The sequence below is a fragment of the Ixodes scapularis genome, unplaced genomic scaffold, assembly GCF_016920785.2.
Source record: "Ixodes scapularis isolate PalLabHiFi unplaced genomic scaffold, ASM1692078v2 PGA_scaffold5__190_contigs__length_132052651, whole genome shotgun sequence".
Taxonomy (NCBI): Eukaryota; Metazoa; Arthropoda; class Arachnida; order Ixodida; family Ixodidae; genus Ixodes; species Ixodes scapularis.
The window spans coordinates 87090342-87105100 of NW_024609880.1; the positions used below are offsets into that span (position 1 = coordinate 87090342).

The 14759-nt window shown below is 49.6% G+C and overlaps 1 protein-coding gene across 1 annotated transcript in view; it reads left to right on the top strand.

Annotated features, from left to right (window-relative positions):
* Window positions 1-2016: 2016 nt before the first annotated feature.
* LOC115332108 (solute carrier organic anion transporter family member 5A1) overlaps window positions 2017-14759 on the top strand; it is a 34381-nt gene continuing 21638 nt past the window's right edge. Inside the window, exon 1 of the mRNA XM_040222538.1 lies at window positions 2017-2893. Coding sequence (XP_040078472.1) covers window positions 2278-2893 — 616 coding nt within the window. The 5' untranslated portion in view covers window positions 2017-2277. The remainder of the gene's footprint in view (window positions 2894-14759) is intronic.

Below are 14759 nucleotides of genomic sequence, written 5' to 3' on the forward strand. Positions count from 1 at the left end.
TTGCACCGTGTTTTACGTACCCGAGGTTACGCCACGAAATCTTAATGGTATCGGCTTGCGTTTGCAGCAGTTTCTGCGCGACAACGTGAGAATCCAGCGACGCTATCGCCAACGAAAATTTCGAAGCGGGCGCGAGGCTTAGCACTGCTGAGAGGTGAGAAGCTACGCCGGACGTCGTCTGCTTCGTTGGATTGTGCTTCTTGAAGAACCGCTTTGGTGTCGCCGGTAAGGCTGCACCAGGCTGTTTCGTCCAAGAAGAATCAGGGGAATCGCTTTCCGATGTCACCTCAGTGGGATCCATGACGCAAGACAAAGAGAGCGGGGCGCGGTGGTGGTGTCGATGACTTGGGAGGGTGCCGATTCGTCAAAACCCGAAAAGTATAATTATTCTTGTTTTCTATTCATCCAACAAAATAAAGGCACACATTTCGTGCGCAAGACCCACAAAACTAAGGAAATCACTAAATATCTATGATTTGCAGGAATTATAAGCGGCTTTCCCTCAATCGAAGGCGCTTGAAGACGGTATGTTAGACAGCATCTTGGACAGAAAATGAATTGGGAAGACGGTACATTGGACATGACTTTCTTTCTTTACTAAACAGCCATTTCGTTGACAAAAACGTATTCTAACTTATTTAGATGTCCTGAACGAATTAAATAAATAATGTAGTAGTTTAAGACACGTTTCCTGGAGGAAGAAAAAGCAACGTTGCTAGCGAACTACTTTCTCGACAGCGGAGGCACTTCAGATGGGCGCAATGCGCTTGTGGGTGGAGCTAAAAGATTGTTCTTAGCTTGCAACCGACTATAGTGAAAACGCAAGCCATAATATCACTGCATTTATTTTAGGCGCATCGCTGGGTTTTTCACGGATCAAAATTGCTGTTCATTTTGCTACCCCCAAAACATAAAAAAAGTAATGTCGAAGGTAACTTCAAAGTAACTCGCTATTTTTTACAGTAGTTAGTACTTTACTCAATTACTATTACAAATGCGTAATTTCTACTCTACTCCAATTACTTTAGGCGCCAATAACTTAACTACCTTTTTCGAGTAATTTGTACGTGTCTATGTCGTATACACCTTTTCCAGAAGGGCGCAGCCATCTTGAATGTTGTCAGTTCTGGTATGCGGTTTGATCTCTCTACGCCGCTGGAAAGTGTCTACGAAAAATGCGTGATTGTCCCACATTCTTGTTTTGCCTCACCTAGATTTTCTTGCATATTCCAGGTTGAAATGTTTTATTTTTTCGTCCCGCATACCGGATACGGAACCCACGCGACTAAGAACGAGAGGAAACAGAAAAAGTCTATAAAAGCCGGCGTCGGTGTCGTGCCGCGAAAATCCTGATTGGTCAATAGGCCAAAATGAGTTGCTGGGCGAGTTGGATAGGGTCACGGCGTCACAGTCACATGACCTCGCGCAGGAATTTCAAACAACCCTCAACGCTCCCGTAAAACGTGACGTCACGATGGAATGAAAGTGATGCAAACATGGCATGTAATGCGAATTAAAGGTCGCCGCATGTCTCAACTGATTTCCCTTGATAAAACAATTCATTTGTCTTACAAAAAAAAAATAAAAAAATTCGAACCTACGACTTTTCGGTTGCGAGCAAGACACGCTACTGACTAGCCTCCTCTCAGGGGTCGAAATGACGTATTGGAAAGTTTTAAGAAGTTTACTCTGAGCACGACAAAAAGTATGATTCAGGGCTATTCAATTTCAAATATATATTTTTATTTCGTCTTTTCTTTTTGTTGCTTTGCCGCTATCGCCGTCTGTTGTTCGCGTGGTTCATTCACTCGCGTCTGTTGTTACTCGTACGACAGCATTCAAGCCAATCACCAGGCGGAAGCAGCTGCGAGTTGATGACCGGCAGAGCTCAGGCTCTGCCGCAATTTCTCTTTCACCACGTGCAGCATGGTTTTTTTAGCTCCGGAACAAAGGAACAACCGACCGTGGGGGCGTAAAGAATGCAACGGAAAAACAATTCCTCGGCGCGAGGTCTCTGTTGCGTCAGGCCCGTCGCCGTCCAGCGGGCGACAGCGCGAAAGCAGCATCCGTTGCGCTAGACACTCCTGACGCGATGGCGAGCGAAAGGGCAGACGATAAGGAACTTTGCTATCCCGCGTGGGAAAGGAGAGAAAGCGACGGGGAGGGTTTGGCTGTAACTCAGAACACCCAGAACGAAGCCGACGCGGCGCGGCTACTGCCAACGCGAGAACGCAGACGTTTAAAGCAGTCCGCGTCGCAGGCTTCGTACTTTGCATCATGTCAACTCAAGATGTCGACCTGTCCATGCCAACGAGGGATCATCTCTGCGGCGTCGGTCAGTTTCGACCCCGCTTGCTTCAGGTGTTCGCCAAACCGCAAGTATTCACTCTCGTCTACAGCGTCGCTCTCATCCTCCAGAACGCTCAGTTCTACTACTTCTTCGCCATCATGTCCACTCTGCAACGCCGCTACGGCCTCTCCAGCTGGTCCGTCGCTGTCATCCTGTTCGCCGATAGTGCCAGTCCGTTCTTCATCAGCTTCGCTGTGGGCCACTACTCGAGGACGGTCTCCAAACCGCTGTTGCTCTTCTGGGGAGTGCTGTCTCTGACGGCCAGCTGTTGCGTTAGCATTGTGCCTTACGTCATCTACGGCCCAGGACTCGCTGAAGCAAGCAGTTACGGTGGTGGTTCTGATGGGATGTCGCAGGACCTTTGCCAGCCCACGGCGGTTACGCCGTCGAGCTGCGATTCCTGGATGTCTGACTCGATGGTTGTTTCTGGAGTGTTGTTTGCGGCCAACTGCTTCTACGGTGCCGCATACAGTGTCTTGTACATCGCCGGAAGCACGTACGTCGATGACAGTGTGAAGAAAAAGAATTCGCCGCTTCATTTCGGTGAGCATGGACGACATATGTTACGTTGTCGTGGTGCGACGAACGCGGGTGCACCTGTGGACGGCTGAAACTCAAAGGAGCTGACTTGCGGAAGCCGTCAACTCTGCCTTCATAATCGTATATACGGTAGCCACGGCAACCACCGATACAATCTTAGATAGCGACGGAAACGGGAGCTTTAACAAACCTTGCCTCTGTAGTGGCTTCGGAAAAAAATAATTAAGGCTCTTATCTTCTTCAGTTGTGAGCCAAGCAAACCAAAATGATAAAGCGAGAAGTCATCCGCAGAAATAGTGCCGGCACAAACGGACCAAGCCTGTACTAAGCTTGTCGCTTTCGGGCACCAACTGCAAAAGTATAGGACATTATATGACGCCTGTGTAATCTCTTGAGAGCACGGTGTGCCCCGGCACGAGTCGGTAATATATAGATGTTTTCATACGAGTGAGTGCGGCGTGTTTGGTTAGTCAGGAGCGTGAGCTTCGTTTCGGTCGGCGGCTCGGCGTGACTCAGCCTTGGCTTTGTTTACATTCTGCTTTCCTGCTCGCAGCCCCAAGTCTTGGATTGCTCTGCTTTTAAGTGTTCATTCCATTAAAAATGTTGACACCAAGTTTAAATATTACGGTTTTCAAGGTACTTGCGCAATTTAGTTGAACTTTCTTTAACAACCTCGCGAATTTGGTGAAAGGTTGTAACAATGTTTGAACCGAGAGTAAAAATGCGAACGGAATAATTTATCTCGCACGGGGAGGAAGAAGACTTTTATTGATGGAAAGAAAGGAAATATATCTCGACGCTGTGTAAACTGCCAGCTACCTCCATACTCAAGAGAGTGCTATGCTCAGCGGGTGCCCCATGCGCAAATAGTGTTGTACTCCATTTCATCTCAAAGGGGTACGGAAACGAAATGACCTGAGCGCGGGCTCTATATCCCTTGCTTCAAAGTCGGTCAGCGAGTAGCGCAATTCGTATCGCGCTCGTGATGTCAATATGTCATGCACGGTGAAGGGTACTGTAGTTGCGAGCCTCGCCTCTTGGTGGAGTCAACGCTCGACAATTTCGACTAGTAGCAATATCGAGGACATGGTGCTCTATGGCGTACATAGCTTGCCCGTAGCGTCATTGACGGCAGTGCAGGTATTTTATGTGCCACGAGCGTTTGGTTTGCCGTGTTAGTTTCACACCGCAGAAGTAGTAGCTCGAGGGAACCAGTAAGTATAGAAATAACCGTCAGTACCGAGAAATGGTGACACATATGCTGTACACCTTTTCCACAAGGGCGCAGCCATCTTGAATGTCGTCAGTTCCGGTACGCGGTAAAACATGGTTTTGATCTTTCCACGCCGCTAGAAAGTGTTTACGAAAAATGCGTGATTATCACAGATTCTTGTTTTGCCTCGCCTATATTTTTTCGCATATTCCAGGTGGAAATGTTTTGATATTTTTTCGTCCCGCATGCCAGATACGGAACCCACGTGACTGATAATGACAGGAAACCGAAAACGTCTTTTTGAGCGCGCTATTAACAGCGCATCCGCGGGAAGGGGGACGAGAGAGAAGGGGTCTGGTTTGTTCGGCAGAGGTCTTCGCATCCTCAGATCAAGCTCCTGCCTAACGCCTCCAGACAACGGCGATCTTGATGGTGTGAAATGCACGTTACGGAAGCACAATGGAAGCTTTGACACATACAACTTGGCTGCAGCCAATGACACAAGCACGACAGCTCGAAATCGCTGCTTTAAAGCGTTCTTCCGCAGGACGAGCGCTCGCGCTAGAAATGCATGTCTCAAAGCCAGGAGCGCGGGCCAGCTCGCGCTTGTAGCTCTGGATGCAGTCTCAACGTATGGGTAAACTGAGTAGAGTAAACGCATCCGCGTTTTCCGCTAAGTCACATTCAGGAGTACGTAGCCCCACGAGCGAGCCATACTGCCGCGAACTGACGCTGCTTCTTAGAAACTCATGACGTGGCGGCATTCCAACGGAGCTTCACAGATCGCCATCAGACGCAATTTTGAATTCTGTTCATTCGTGTTTTGATTAGCTCTCTTGAATTTTCTGCCTGCAGCCCAGAGACATTAGTTTAGGCTTGTGTTTCTGGCCTGCCGGCACAACGTAGACTACATCGAAACAAAGAAATAAGTGCAAAAAATTTCGTTTGCGTACCCCTTCTTAGCAGAAGCTACAAGAACGAGCTCCGGGCCTTCAGCGTCCCTGCCAAGCGCGCGCGCTCGTGCAGTGCAAGCACCGTTCAGGGCTACAAGTTAGCTCTGCTGCGTCTGGACGGTGTAAGATAGTACTCTTCAGTTGAGGACAGCGCGCTCCTCGCGCAGTGAAGATGAAGTTCATTTTTCACTAACTCTCTTTCTCTCTTTCACTATGGTTTCAAGCGGCACAAGCAGATGACTCGTCGACCCGTGGGCACGGCAAAGGCGGCTCGTGCCGCCTCATGTACCACACGCGCAGAGCTCCAGCGAAGTTGTCGCTCGTGCAGAAAGACCACGGTGTACCGGGGTGGCATGGCAACGAGATAATTGTTTTCGCTCTCACACAGTTTCACCGTTAAGCCACATTTTTTACTAGGGGGAATACATTCCACTCTGCTCATTTGCATTAGACAGAACGCCTACAGCGCCGCTGACGGTGTGGAGGTCCGCGTCAGTCCACGCGCATGGGCACGTGGATGTTCGCGGCGGCCGCGGCGGTGTCGTCTCCGCGAGGTGCGTCGATGCACGAGGCACGTGCAACGTGCAACCCTTGGGAAGATTACGGCGGCACAGCGCAGCAAAGTATTTAGCGCAGCACTGAGCTATACTTCGGTTCACCTTATCTGCAAGCGAAGGAAAAGCTAAAAGCGCGAGAGCAGAGCTTTTTGCGTTTCTGCCCAGCTCGCGCGCTCGAGCAAAGCCTGAACGCGCGGAGCTTTCGTGCTCGCGCTTCCAGCTTTGCCTTCGCTCGCACATAAGGTGAAACGAAGTATATTTACCGCCCGGTAGCCGAGATCTCCACGACGATAGATGGCTCTCGCCAAGCCCAGAAAACCTGTCCGCGCCGAAGCTATTGTATTTGAGAGGAGTGGAATGGTATTCCCCTTAGTAAAGTATTTGGTTAAGCCGCCGGCGACACTGTCAGCAGCGGGCACGGTGGCCGCAGAATGATGCAGCCTTTCGCATGCTCGTCGAACGAACACTATCTGATTTCTCGCGCCGCGCGTTCAGCCCCGCCGTGTCCTCACCTAAAAAGTGTATCTTACACCGTGGTCTGGACTTAAGCTGAAATGAATTCAATCGGGAATCAGCACTCGCCCTGTGGCTGCATTAATAGGGTACCTTTAAATCGTTTGCCTAATTAGAGAGTTTTAGAATAGCCTAAAGACCCTTGCGTCGGCACTGCGTACAACGCACGAAAGCTGTCGACGTAACGTAACGAAGCGCGTTGAACGCGCACTTTTAGTATAGCGGAAGGCAGACGCATTCGTAAATACTTGCAGCGCCATCTAGATGTGCTCCCGCGAACTGCTTCAAACAATCCAAGGCGGGTATTCGGTCAAGCCAATCACACCGCGAATCTCCTCGCTTTGCTACGAAGTGCGTGAATCTCTTTCCAGTTGCCTGTTGTGAACGTGTTTTGTCTTCTTTTTAGAACTGTGCGACCAGCAGTTTGACCTATGGTTCGCTCCAGTGTGTTGTGGGATCCCTTCTCTCTTATGTTGGCCTCGTCATTTGCTTGGAAGTATGCAAGCAATAGGTCGCACCGCTCGCGTACCGACCGCACGATAAACACCCTTTTGGGTTAGATGGCGTCGCCAACGTTCTTGGCTATGGACACCCATTTTTGTGGGCGCTCGAAAGGGTTCGTCGCGTTGATATCTTTGGGGAGTTGGTGGGTCGCCTGTCAATACCGCCCGATCAGGCCAAGTGCCACTTGCTCTAAGGAAGTCACACGGGGAAACGCTACCATTGGGAAAAGGTTTAATCTGTACTTAAGTTCAGAGTCCGATGAAGAGGAGGGCCAAGGCTGTCTAGTGGTCCGGGTCTTCAGTTGGAGGCCTTGCTCGACACCGGCTGTTTCTTCTGTCTCCAGTCCGCGTGTCCTCGCCCGCCACGGGCCTCGCCTTTTGGAGCGCAGCTCTTAGGGGCCCGTTCCCGGCTTGAGCGGCGTCGCCGTCGCCGTCGCCGTCGCCGTCGGCGTAACCAAGGTCATCCCAAGGTCACGTGACCCCTCCAGGTCACGTGACCCCTCCAAAGGTCATCTCAAGGTCACGTGACCCCACGTGACTCCCAAGGTCACGTGACCCCTCGAGGTCACGTGACCCCTCCCAAGGTCATCTCAAGGTCACGTGACCCCAAGACCCCACGTGACCCTTTGAAGGTCACGTGACCCCCAAGTCACGTGACCCCTCTGAGGTCACGTGACCCCCGAGGTCACGTGGTCTCCTCCCTAAGGTCACGTGACCCCCAAGGTCACGTGACCCCTCCCAAGGTCATCTCAAGGTCACGCGACCCCAAGGTGACCCCCACGTGACCCCCAGGTCACGTGACCCCTCTGAGGTCACGTGACCCCCCCGAGGTCACGTGACCCCCCCCCCCCCCCGAAGTCACGTGACCCCCCCCCCCGAGGTCACGTGACCGCCCCCCCGGAGCATATTAAAGAATGAGGGGAGGAGGAGGGGTCTACCCTCCCCTCAGTACCCTTCACTCCTCCTCCTCAAGAGCTGCGCTCCAATTCGGCGTTACAGGGATTTGTAAACGGCTTTTTTTTTTTCCCTTCTTCTTTCTCTATCTTCCACAAGTTTGAGGTCATCTTTAATGGTGAAGCGAAACCGTACATCGCGCGTAGCACTTCCACTGGTTTGCCTCACCGCCGCCATTTTCCAAACTGGAGTAGTCTCGCGCTCTCCCGGGCGCAACGAAATCAACGAGTATGGCACGCAGGGGACCTCTACGTACGCTCACAAAAATCGATAGCGAGCGTATGTACGCATAGCTCGCTGCAGTGCGTAAGTATGGCTCATGCGCAGTGTGGAGGACGCAGCGTTAACGCTAACGTAGGGGGCTTACGTTTGCTCCTATATACGCATTACTAATACTTTCTATCGATTCGAAGTTCGTTGTAGCTTTTTCATGACGTTTGTATTGCTGCACTGACTCAACGTTCCGCAATATTGTAACGAAGAAAATAGGACTCCTCTTCTCCGTTGATGAAACGATACTGGTGTTAACAAACACAACTGTTTATTTAAGAGATAGGATCAAAATCTTTATAACAGATATGGCCAATTCGTAAATAAATGTTGGGGGGAATAATCCTAACCTAAGGAAACTTTCCCTGCCGTCCTCCTTGACCGCACACACCCTCAGCGGGGGCCCCGACCACAGCCAAACTCGGCAAACAAGGTTCCACACAAAGGCGGGCGAGCCGAACTCCTCCACAGCCGTAAGGGGGACCAAGTTTGCGAGCTAGCGGGCGGATGGTTCCACAGCCGAAGGGGGGTCGGACGTGCAGGTTGGTTTCCAGAGGCAGGATGATCTTCATGGCATGGTATCCGGGAGCCAGGTGCCTTACGGCCCCTCGGTGGCCGCTTATATTGGGTTCAGCAGCATTCTGAGGTCCCCCAGTCCACCAAGCAGAAAGTTTTGGAAGGACCAATCAAGAGAGGTTTTCTGAGCACCAATCAAAAGGCTCGGAGCCTAAAGCAAATACGAACATTCCAAAAACAAACAAATGCAAACATACACAAGACAAAACATTTCCAACGCGGGATTCTGTAAACTAAGTGTAGCGTTACAGCGTTCACGTTCTCTCCCATTTGGGGCCCCCCGACTCCGGTGGAATCCAACAGCCGTCCCGCGTAGACGGAAAGAACTCTCGAAAAGGGCAAAAACATAAAGTGAAGCTAGACTAAATACTCGCGCGAGCAAAACTTCGCGACAATATGAAACTGAATTTTGGAGGTTTGCGATCACCCGCTACGAAGGACTGATTGTTGGTTTCGTCCACCTCACCTCCTTGAATGATTTCCCACGCAGCGCGTGACTGTGACGTTTTAAAGCCGAGTGGTCTACAGGCTTCCTTTTTCGATTATTATTGGATGACCTTTGGGGGTCGCCAAACCTGTCAAGTGACTTTTCATCGGTTGCTTTTTTCTATGACGACGACTGTGCGCTACATAACGCCATAGACTCGTACGCCAGATTGTGTGCAGAGGAAACAGAACAATCTCGGTTATCAAGGTTCATGTGGCGGTCGCGCACAATGGCAAGATAAAGGTCGCACGGTTTTGGGCTCTTTATCTTGCCAGGAAACTCTGTGGAGCGGAATCACACACAAGGAGTTCTTCCGACATCGGAAACAAGGACGGGGCTGGCACGTGATGCGAAGTTGGCTACAGCCGACTAACGTTGGCGGGGGCGAAACACAAGTATGGCGTCCTTATAGTGACCCTGTCTCACAGTGGGCCCAGTGCCGGGGTAACTCCAATAGGTTTAACTAAAGGAAAATTGGCGGCTCACACGCAGGACGGAAAAGGCGGCGGGTTATGTTTTCCGATTTTTTTTTTTTTGAAGGGCTCGGCACTATGAAAGGAGACTACGAAGTAAAGCTAGCACCTGACGCAACGCCCATTGCCCTGACATCCCCACGCAAGGTGCCCTTGCCTCTTTTCAACAAGACAAAGATGGAGCTGGAGAGGGTGCAACAACTGGGAGTAATTTCACCAGTGACAGAACCAGTGGCGTGGTGTGCACCGATGGTAGTGGTTCCTAAGCCCCCAAGAGCCATACGTATCTGCGTTGTCTTTACGCAACTGAACAAGTACGTCCAGAGGGAATGGCATCCGATTCTATCAGTGGAACACACTTTGGGAATGCTCCAGAGAGCAACCGTTTTCTCGAAGATTAACGCCAACTCAGGATTTTGGCAAATACCTTTAAGCGAGGACAGTAAAACCCTGACGACATTCATAACACGATTTCGCAGGTTCTGTTTTAACAGGTTGCCATTTGGAATTTGTTCGGTGCCAGAACATTTTCAAAGGAGGATGGCCGATGTGTTTTTAGGGCTAGAAGGAGTAGCATGCCATATGAACGACGTCCTAATCTGGGGGTCCACACAAGGTCAACACGATGGTCGTCTGAGGGCAGCACTGGAGCGTCTCACTCAAGCTGCGATCACGCTAAACAAAGAAAAATGTCTCTTCAGCGTTACGAAGATTTCCTTTTTAGGGCACCTGATCGAGAACACTCTGGTCACCCCGGATCCAGCAAAGCTGTCTGCTATTCTGCAGATACCAAGTCCCACATCAAAAAGGAGTTACGCCGCATCATGGACATGGCTACGTATCTTGCACGTTTTGTCCCCAATGGTGCACAGGTCTTAGAACCACTGTCATTGATGTTAAGCACAAAACATGATTTTTTTTTCTGGAACCAACCTCAACAGCTTGCATTCGACCAGTGGAAAGCTATGCTTTCTTCAGTCCCAGTTTTGAGTATCTACGATCCAAACAAAGAAACCGTTGTAAGTGCAGACGCATCAGCATATACGGTCTAGGTGCTGTCTTGCGCCAGAAGGAGGTACAACGGTTCAAGGTAATTGCCTAAGCGTCAAGGGTTATGACAGAAACCGAACGTCGATACGCACAGTTAGAGAAAGAACACTTGGCACTTGTGTGGGCCAGCAAAAAGTTTCGGGATTACCTCGTAGGAAGGGTTTTCACTCTCGAAACTGATCAAGCCCCTCATCTCACTTTTTGGGTCCAAAGCACTCGATGACTTGACACTATAGGCTACAGAGAATGCGCATGCGACTCATGCGTTTCACGTATGTATCCTCTATGTCCCCGGCAAGGATCTAACGGCAGCCGACGCTTGGTCAAGGTCTCCTATCTCACAATCGGAGCCTTTCGACCTCAAAAATGAGATCGATGGCTACAACAAACACGTCGTCTCCTTTATGCCGCTGATATCATACAGTGTTCAGCAGGGCGCCAGTGAACAACAGAAAGACGGAGTATGCGTGCGGCTTCTTCAGATCATTCTAACAGGGTGGCCAAGAAGAAGAGATTTGGAGCAAGAGCTCTAACCTTATTGGGAATATAAAGACAACATCCCGCTCGTTGACGACGTAATAGTTTGTGCATCAAGAGTGATTATCCCTGAGAAAATGCGCGACACCGCCCTTCGCCAACTTCCATTTCGGGGTCGACAAATGCGAAGGACGAGCAAGGGGTTCTGTTTGGTGTAAAATAGTTTGTTGTTGGGCGAGTTGGTGAACGTTTGGATACATGATCTTTCGGAAAAAAGACGGACACAAGAGAGAAAACACAGACACGAGCGCTCGTGTCTGTGTTTTCTCTCTTGTGTCCATCTTTTTTGCGCAAAACCATGTATCCATTCTGTTTGGTGGCCTGGCATTGGCTCTAAAATTGAGCGACTCATTAAAAACTGTTACGTGTGCCTCAAACAGAGTGTCAACCGCAAAATGCCTCTTTTGCAAACAGAATTCCCACAGCGTCCCTGGGAGAGAATAGCGATGTATTTGTTCTTCTGGGACGGAGCCTGGTGGCTAATCATAACTGACTATTTTTCACAGCACCCAGAACTGGTCCGCCTTGGTGGTCTCTCATCGGGAACTGTGATCACCCACTGCAAGTCTATTTTTGCGAGGCATGGGATACCGGACGGGGTGGTATCCGACAACGGACCCCAGTTCGCTAATCGCGAATTTGGCGCATTTGCAAAGGATTATGGTTTTCTCCACATCACCTTCAGTCCAAGGTACCCTCAAAGCACTGGAATGGCAGAAGCCGCGATCAAGATAATAAAATCGTCTCTGAAGAAACCAGAAAACCCGTACAAGACCCCACTCTCTTACACAACGAGTCCATTGAAAAACGGATACAGACCGACAGAACTTCTGATGGGCAGGAGGTTGCGAGCAACTGTTCCAGTCTCGTCTAGCCGCCTAGTTCCCTGCCTTCCAGATCTCAACAGCGTAAGAAAATTTGAAATATCTCAGCGACGAAGACAAAAAGAAGTCTTCGACCGCCGACATGGCGCGCGAGACTCAGTCGACTTGGACGAGGGAACTGACGTGTGGGTAGTCAACCTGCAACGACAAGGAGTCGTCCAAAGCAGTGCAAATAAGCCCAGATCATACTGGATTGACACTGACGCCGGAGAATATATTCGCAGAAACAGAACACACCTGATTCCCTTACCAAGCCAGGAAGTCTATACCAGAAGTACTGGTACCCGAGAATGTGCAAAAAGACTGTGCCGATTCACCCGAGCCTGGGCCTCGTTGCGCCGACAGCAGCCACGCTCACACAAGAAAATGAAGATGTGGAAGATGTGTTCGAGTACTAAAGAGGTATCAAGAACAATGAACGATGCAGGTGCAAGACTTAGAGGGGGAAAGGTGTGATTGTTTGTTGTGAGGCTTCGTAGGGGCGATGTGTGATTGGTTGTTGGTGTGAAACTTAGTAGAGGAGATGTGTGAGGTAATTCACCTCTAGTGTCGGTTTGGCCGACACGAGGGAAGAGGAAGAAGTGAATAAATGGCTTTTTGCGTGCCTGACTCCATGTTGAAAGCTTTCCCGTTTCCCACATTGAACACACGTCACCAACAGTGACTGACAGGAGTACAACGGCAGGGAAGTCCTTCAGTTGTGCCGCCCTCAGCGCGAGCTACCTATCTGCGGAAACGCTTCGGCGTTCTGTGAACATCAGGTGCGCATGCGTAGCCAAAGCACAGCGGAATGAAAAAAACGCGCACTGGGAGGCCGGCTAGTAGAGACTCTAGAGGGTCCTCGGGGATGAGCGTATGTTGTGTGGTCTGGGAGCGTCTGTTCAGGCTCGCTAACAGAGCGTTTGAAAAGGCCCAAAAGTTAAGATCAACGAACGAAGAACGCAGCTCGCGTCTTCAGCCTCCTATCAAAACGCTATAATGATTTTTAAGCTTTTTCTTTTTATTAAGGCCTTGTATGTCTCATCGGTCAGTCGACCTTCAAAGTCCTTGAGCGAAAACACGTCGGCGACACGAGAGGCACCAAAACATTTACGTGACCACTCGGTGGATGACTAAGCGAACTAAGATGATGACTCAGCACATTGAGAAGGATGACTCAGCGCATTAGGAAGGATGACTCAGCGCATTAAAAGGGATTACTCGCAGAGTAAATCATGTGTCCTTTAATTCATCGGCGCTGGGGCTTTCGCCTTGAAGTCGTCTTAGGTATAACGTAAGGGACACTGCGAATTTTGTTATTTTATTCCAATAATGTATATCAACGCGGGAAATCGGAGTGACGCACAACCGAAACGTGACGTAAAGATATCCGATCTTGCTCTCCAGGAGCGTTGCTCAAAATATAAGCTACATATGACTCAACCCCGAATTCGCATTCAATTTATGAATTACTCCCATGATAAAGTATGTTAATATGGGGACATAAGAAGCTGCAGCACTGCGGACAGGAAAATACTAAGATTATATCAAAATTAGAATAGCAAACACAAGAATAATGCACAAAAAAAAAAAAAAAGATTTGTACAACGCGAATAATGTGCACAATATGTGCTGAAACATCTGCAGCCAGTATAGTTTGGTTGAGGACTTGGCACTTTCTCGGGCCTATCGATGGGTACTACACATGCGCAGTGTTGCACAGCACATTCTTGATGTTTGTACTTATACGAAAATTTTACGCGTGGGCTATAATGAAATAGAACCAATCCTGAGAGGGACGACGCGAAAGCGGTGATGAGAAGGAATGAAACACCTGTTAAAGCGTCGTGACAAAAAAAATGACGTTTGTGTTTATACAGCGTAAGGTCGACCTGCCTTTGAGGTGTAGCGACACTTGTTTACGCTGCAGACAAAAAATTCAGCCAGTGCAGTACCACTGCTAGCCCGGGCTCTTCAGCGTGTATCAAGCAGTATTGATACACGACCGCCTGCCGGTACGATGCTCATCCAGATCGGAACGTGCAGGGGTTGGGATTGATTGTGGCAGACGAGATAGCGTGCATAATAAGTTTCTAAGAGAAGCGAGAAACAGCTTCATCTTATAAGGTATTAAGTTATTTGTTTGTTTGTCTGTTTTTTGAGGTGACACGTGGAGAAACACAGTGGGGAATTCAGTAGCATTGAACGGGAAATTGGCGTATGCACCGGTCAAAAGTAACTAGCAAGAAGAATTCCAGCTTTACAACCTTGTGCGCATCATGGTCGCACACGGGTGAGCCAGACAAGCAAATACTACATTTCAAGTGGCGGACGTCATACTTGGTGGACATCGACGCGATAACGATGGTGGCAACGCTTGCACTCGAGGTCTGAGATGGTGCCACCATGTCGAAACCGAAACAACGAATTGTCGTGTAAACGTGGCGGGAACATTTACAAAAACAGCCATGCCACACTCACGTGACGAGATCGTTTCTGCAGCGATAGCTAGTATGGGCTCTTCCCCCCCCCCCCCCCCCCCCCCAACTTGAAATGATGTTTATCCTCATCCCTCCAAAATAACGTGGCACCAAATTTAAGTGCCCGCGCCGCATCTGCCCGATCTGCCTTGCCCTAACATTGTGCGAGGGGTAGCGGTTCTTCTCTCGCCCCAAATAATTACTGTTCTGTTTACTAATATCCGAAGTGTCATGCGAAATCGCGACGATCTATGCTCTGCCTGACTCCACCGGGGCTGATGTTGTAGTTTTGACAGAAACGTGGCTCTCTAGCAAAATTCATGATAACGAAATCCTAACTACTAACAAACGCTTCAAAATTTATCGTGATGATAGGGAAGCTCGCCAAGGCGGAGGTGTGCTGATTGCAGTCGCCGAACTTATAGATTCCCTTTATTTGA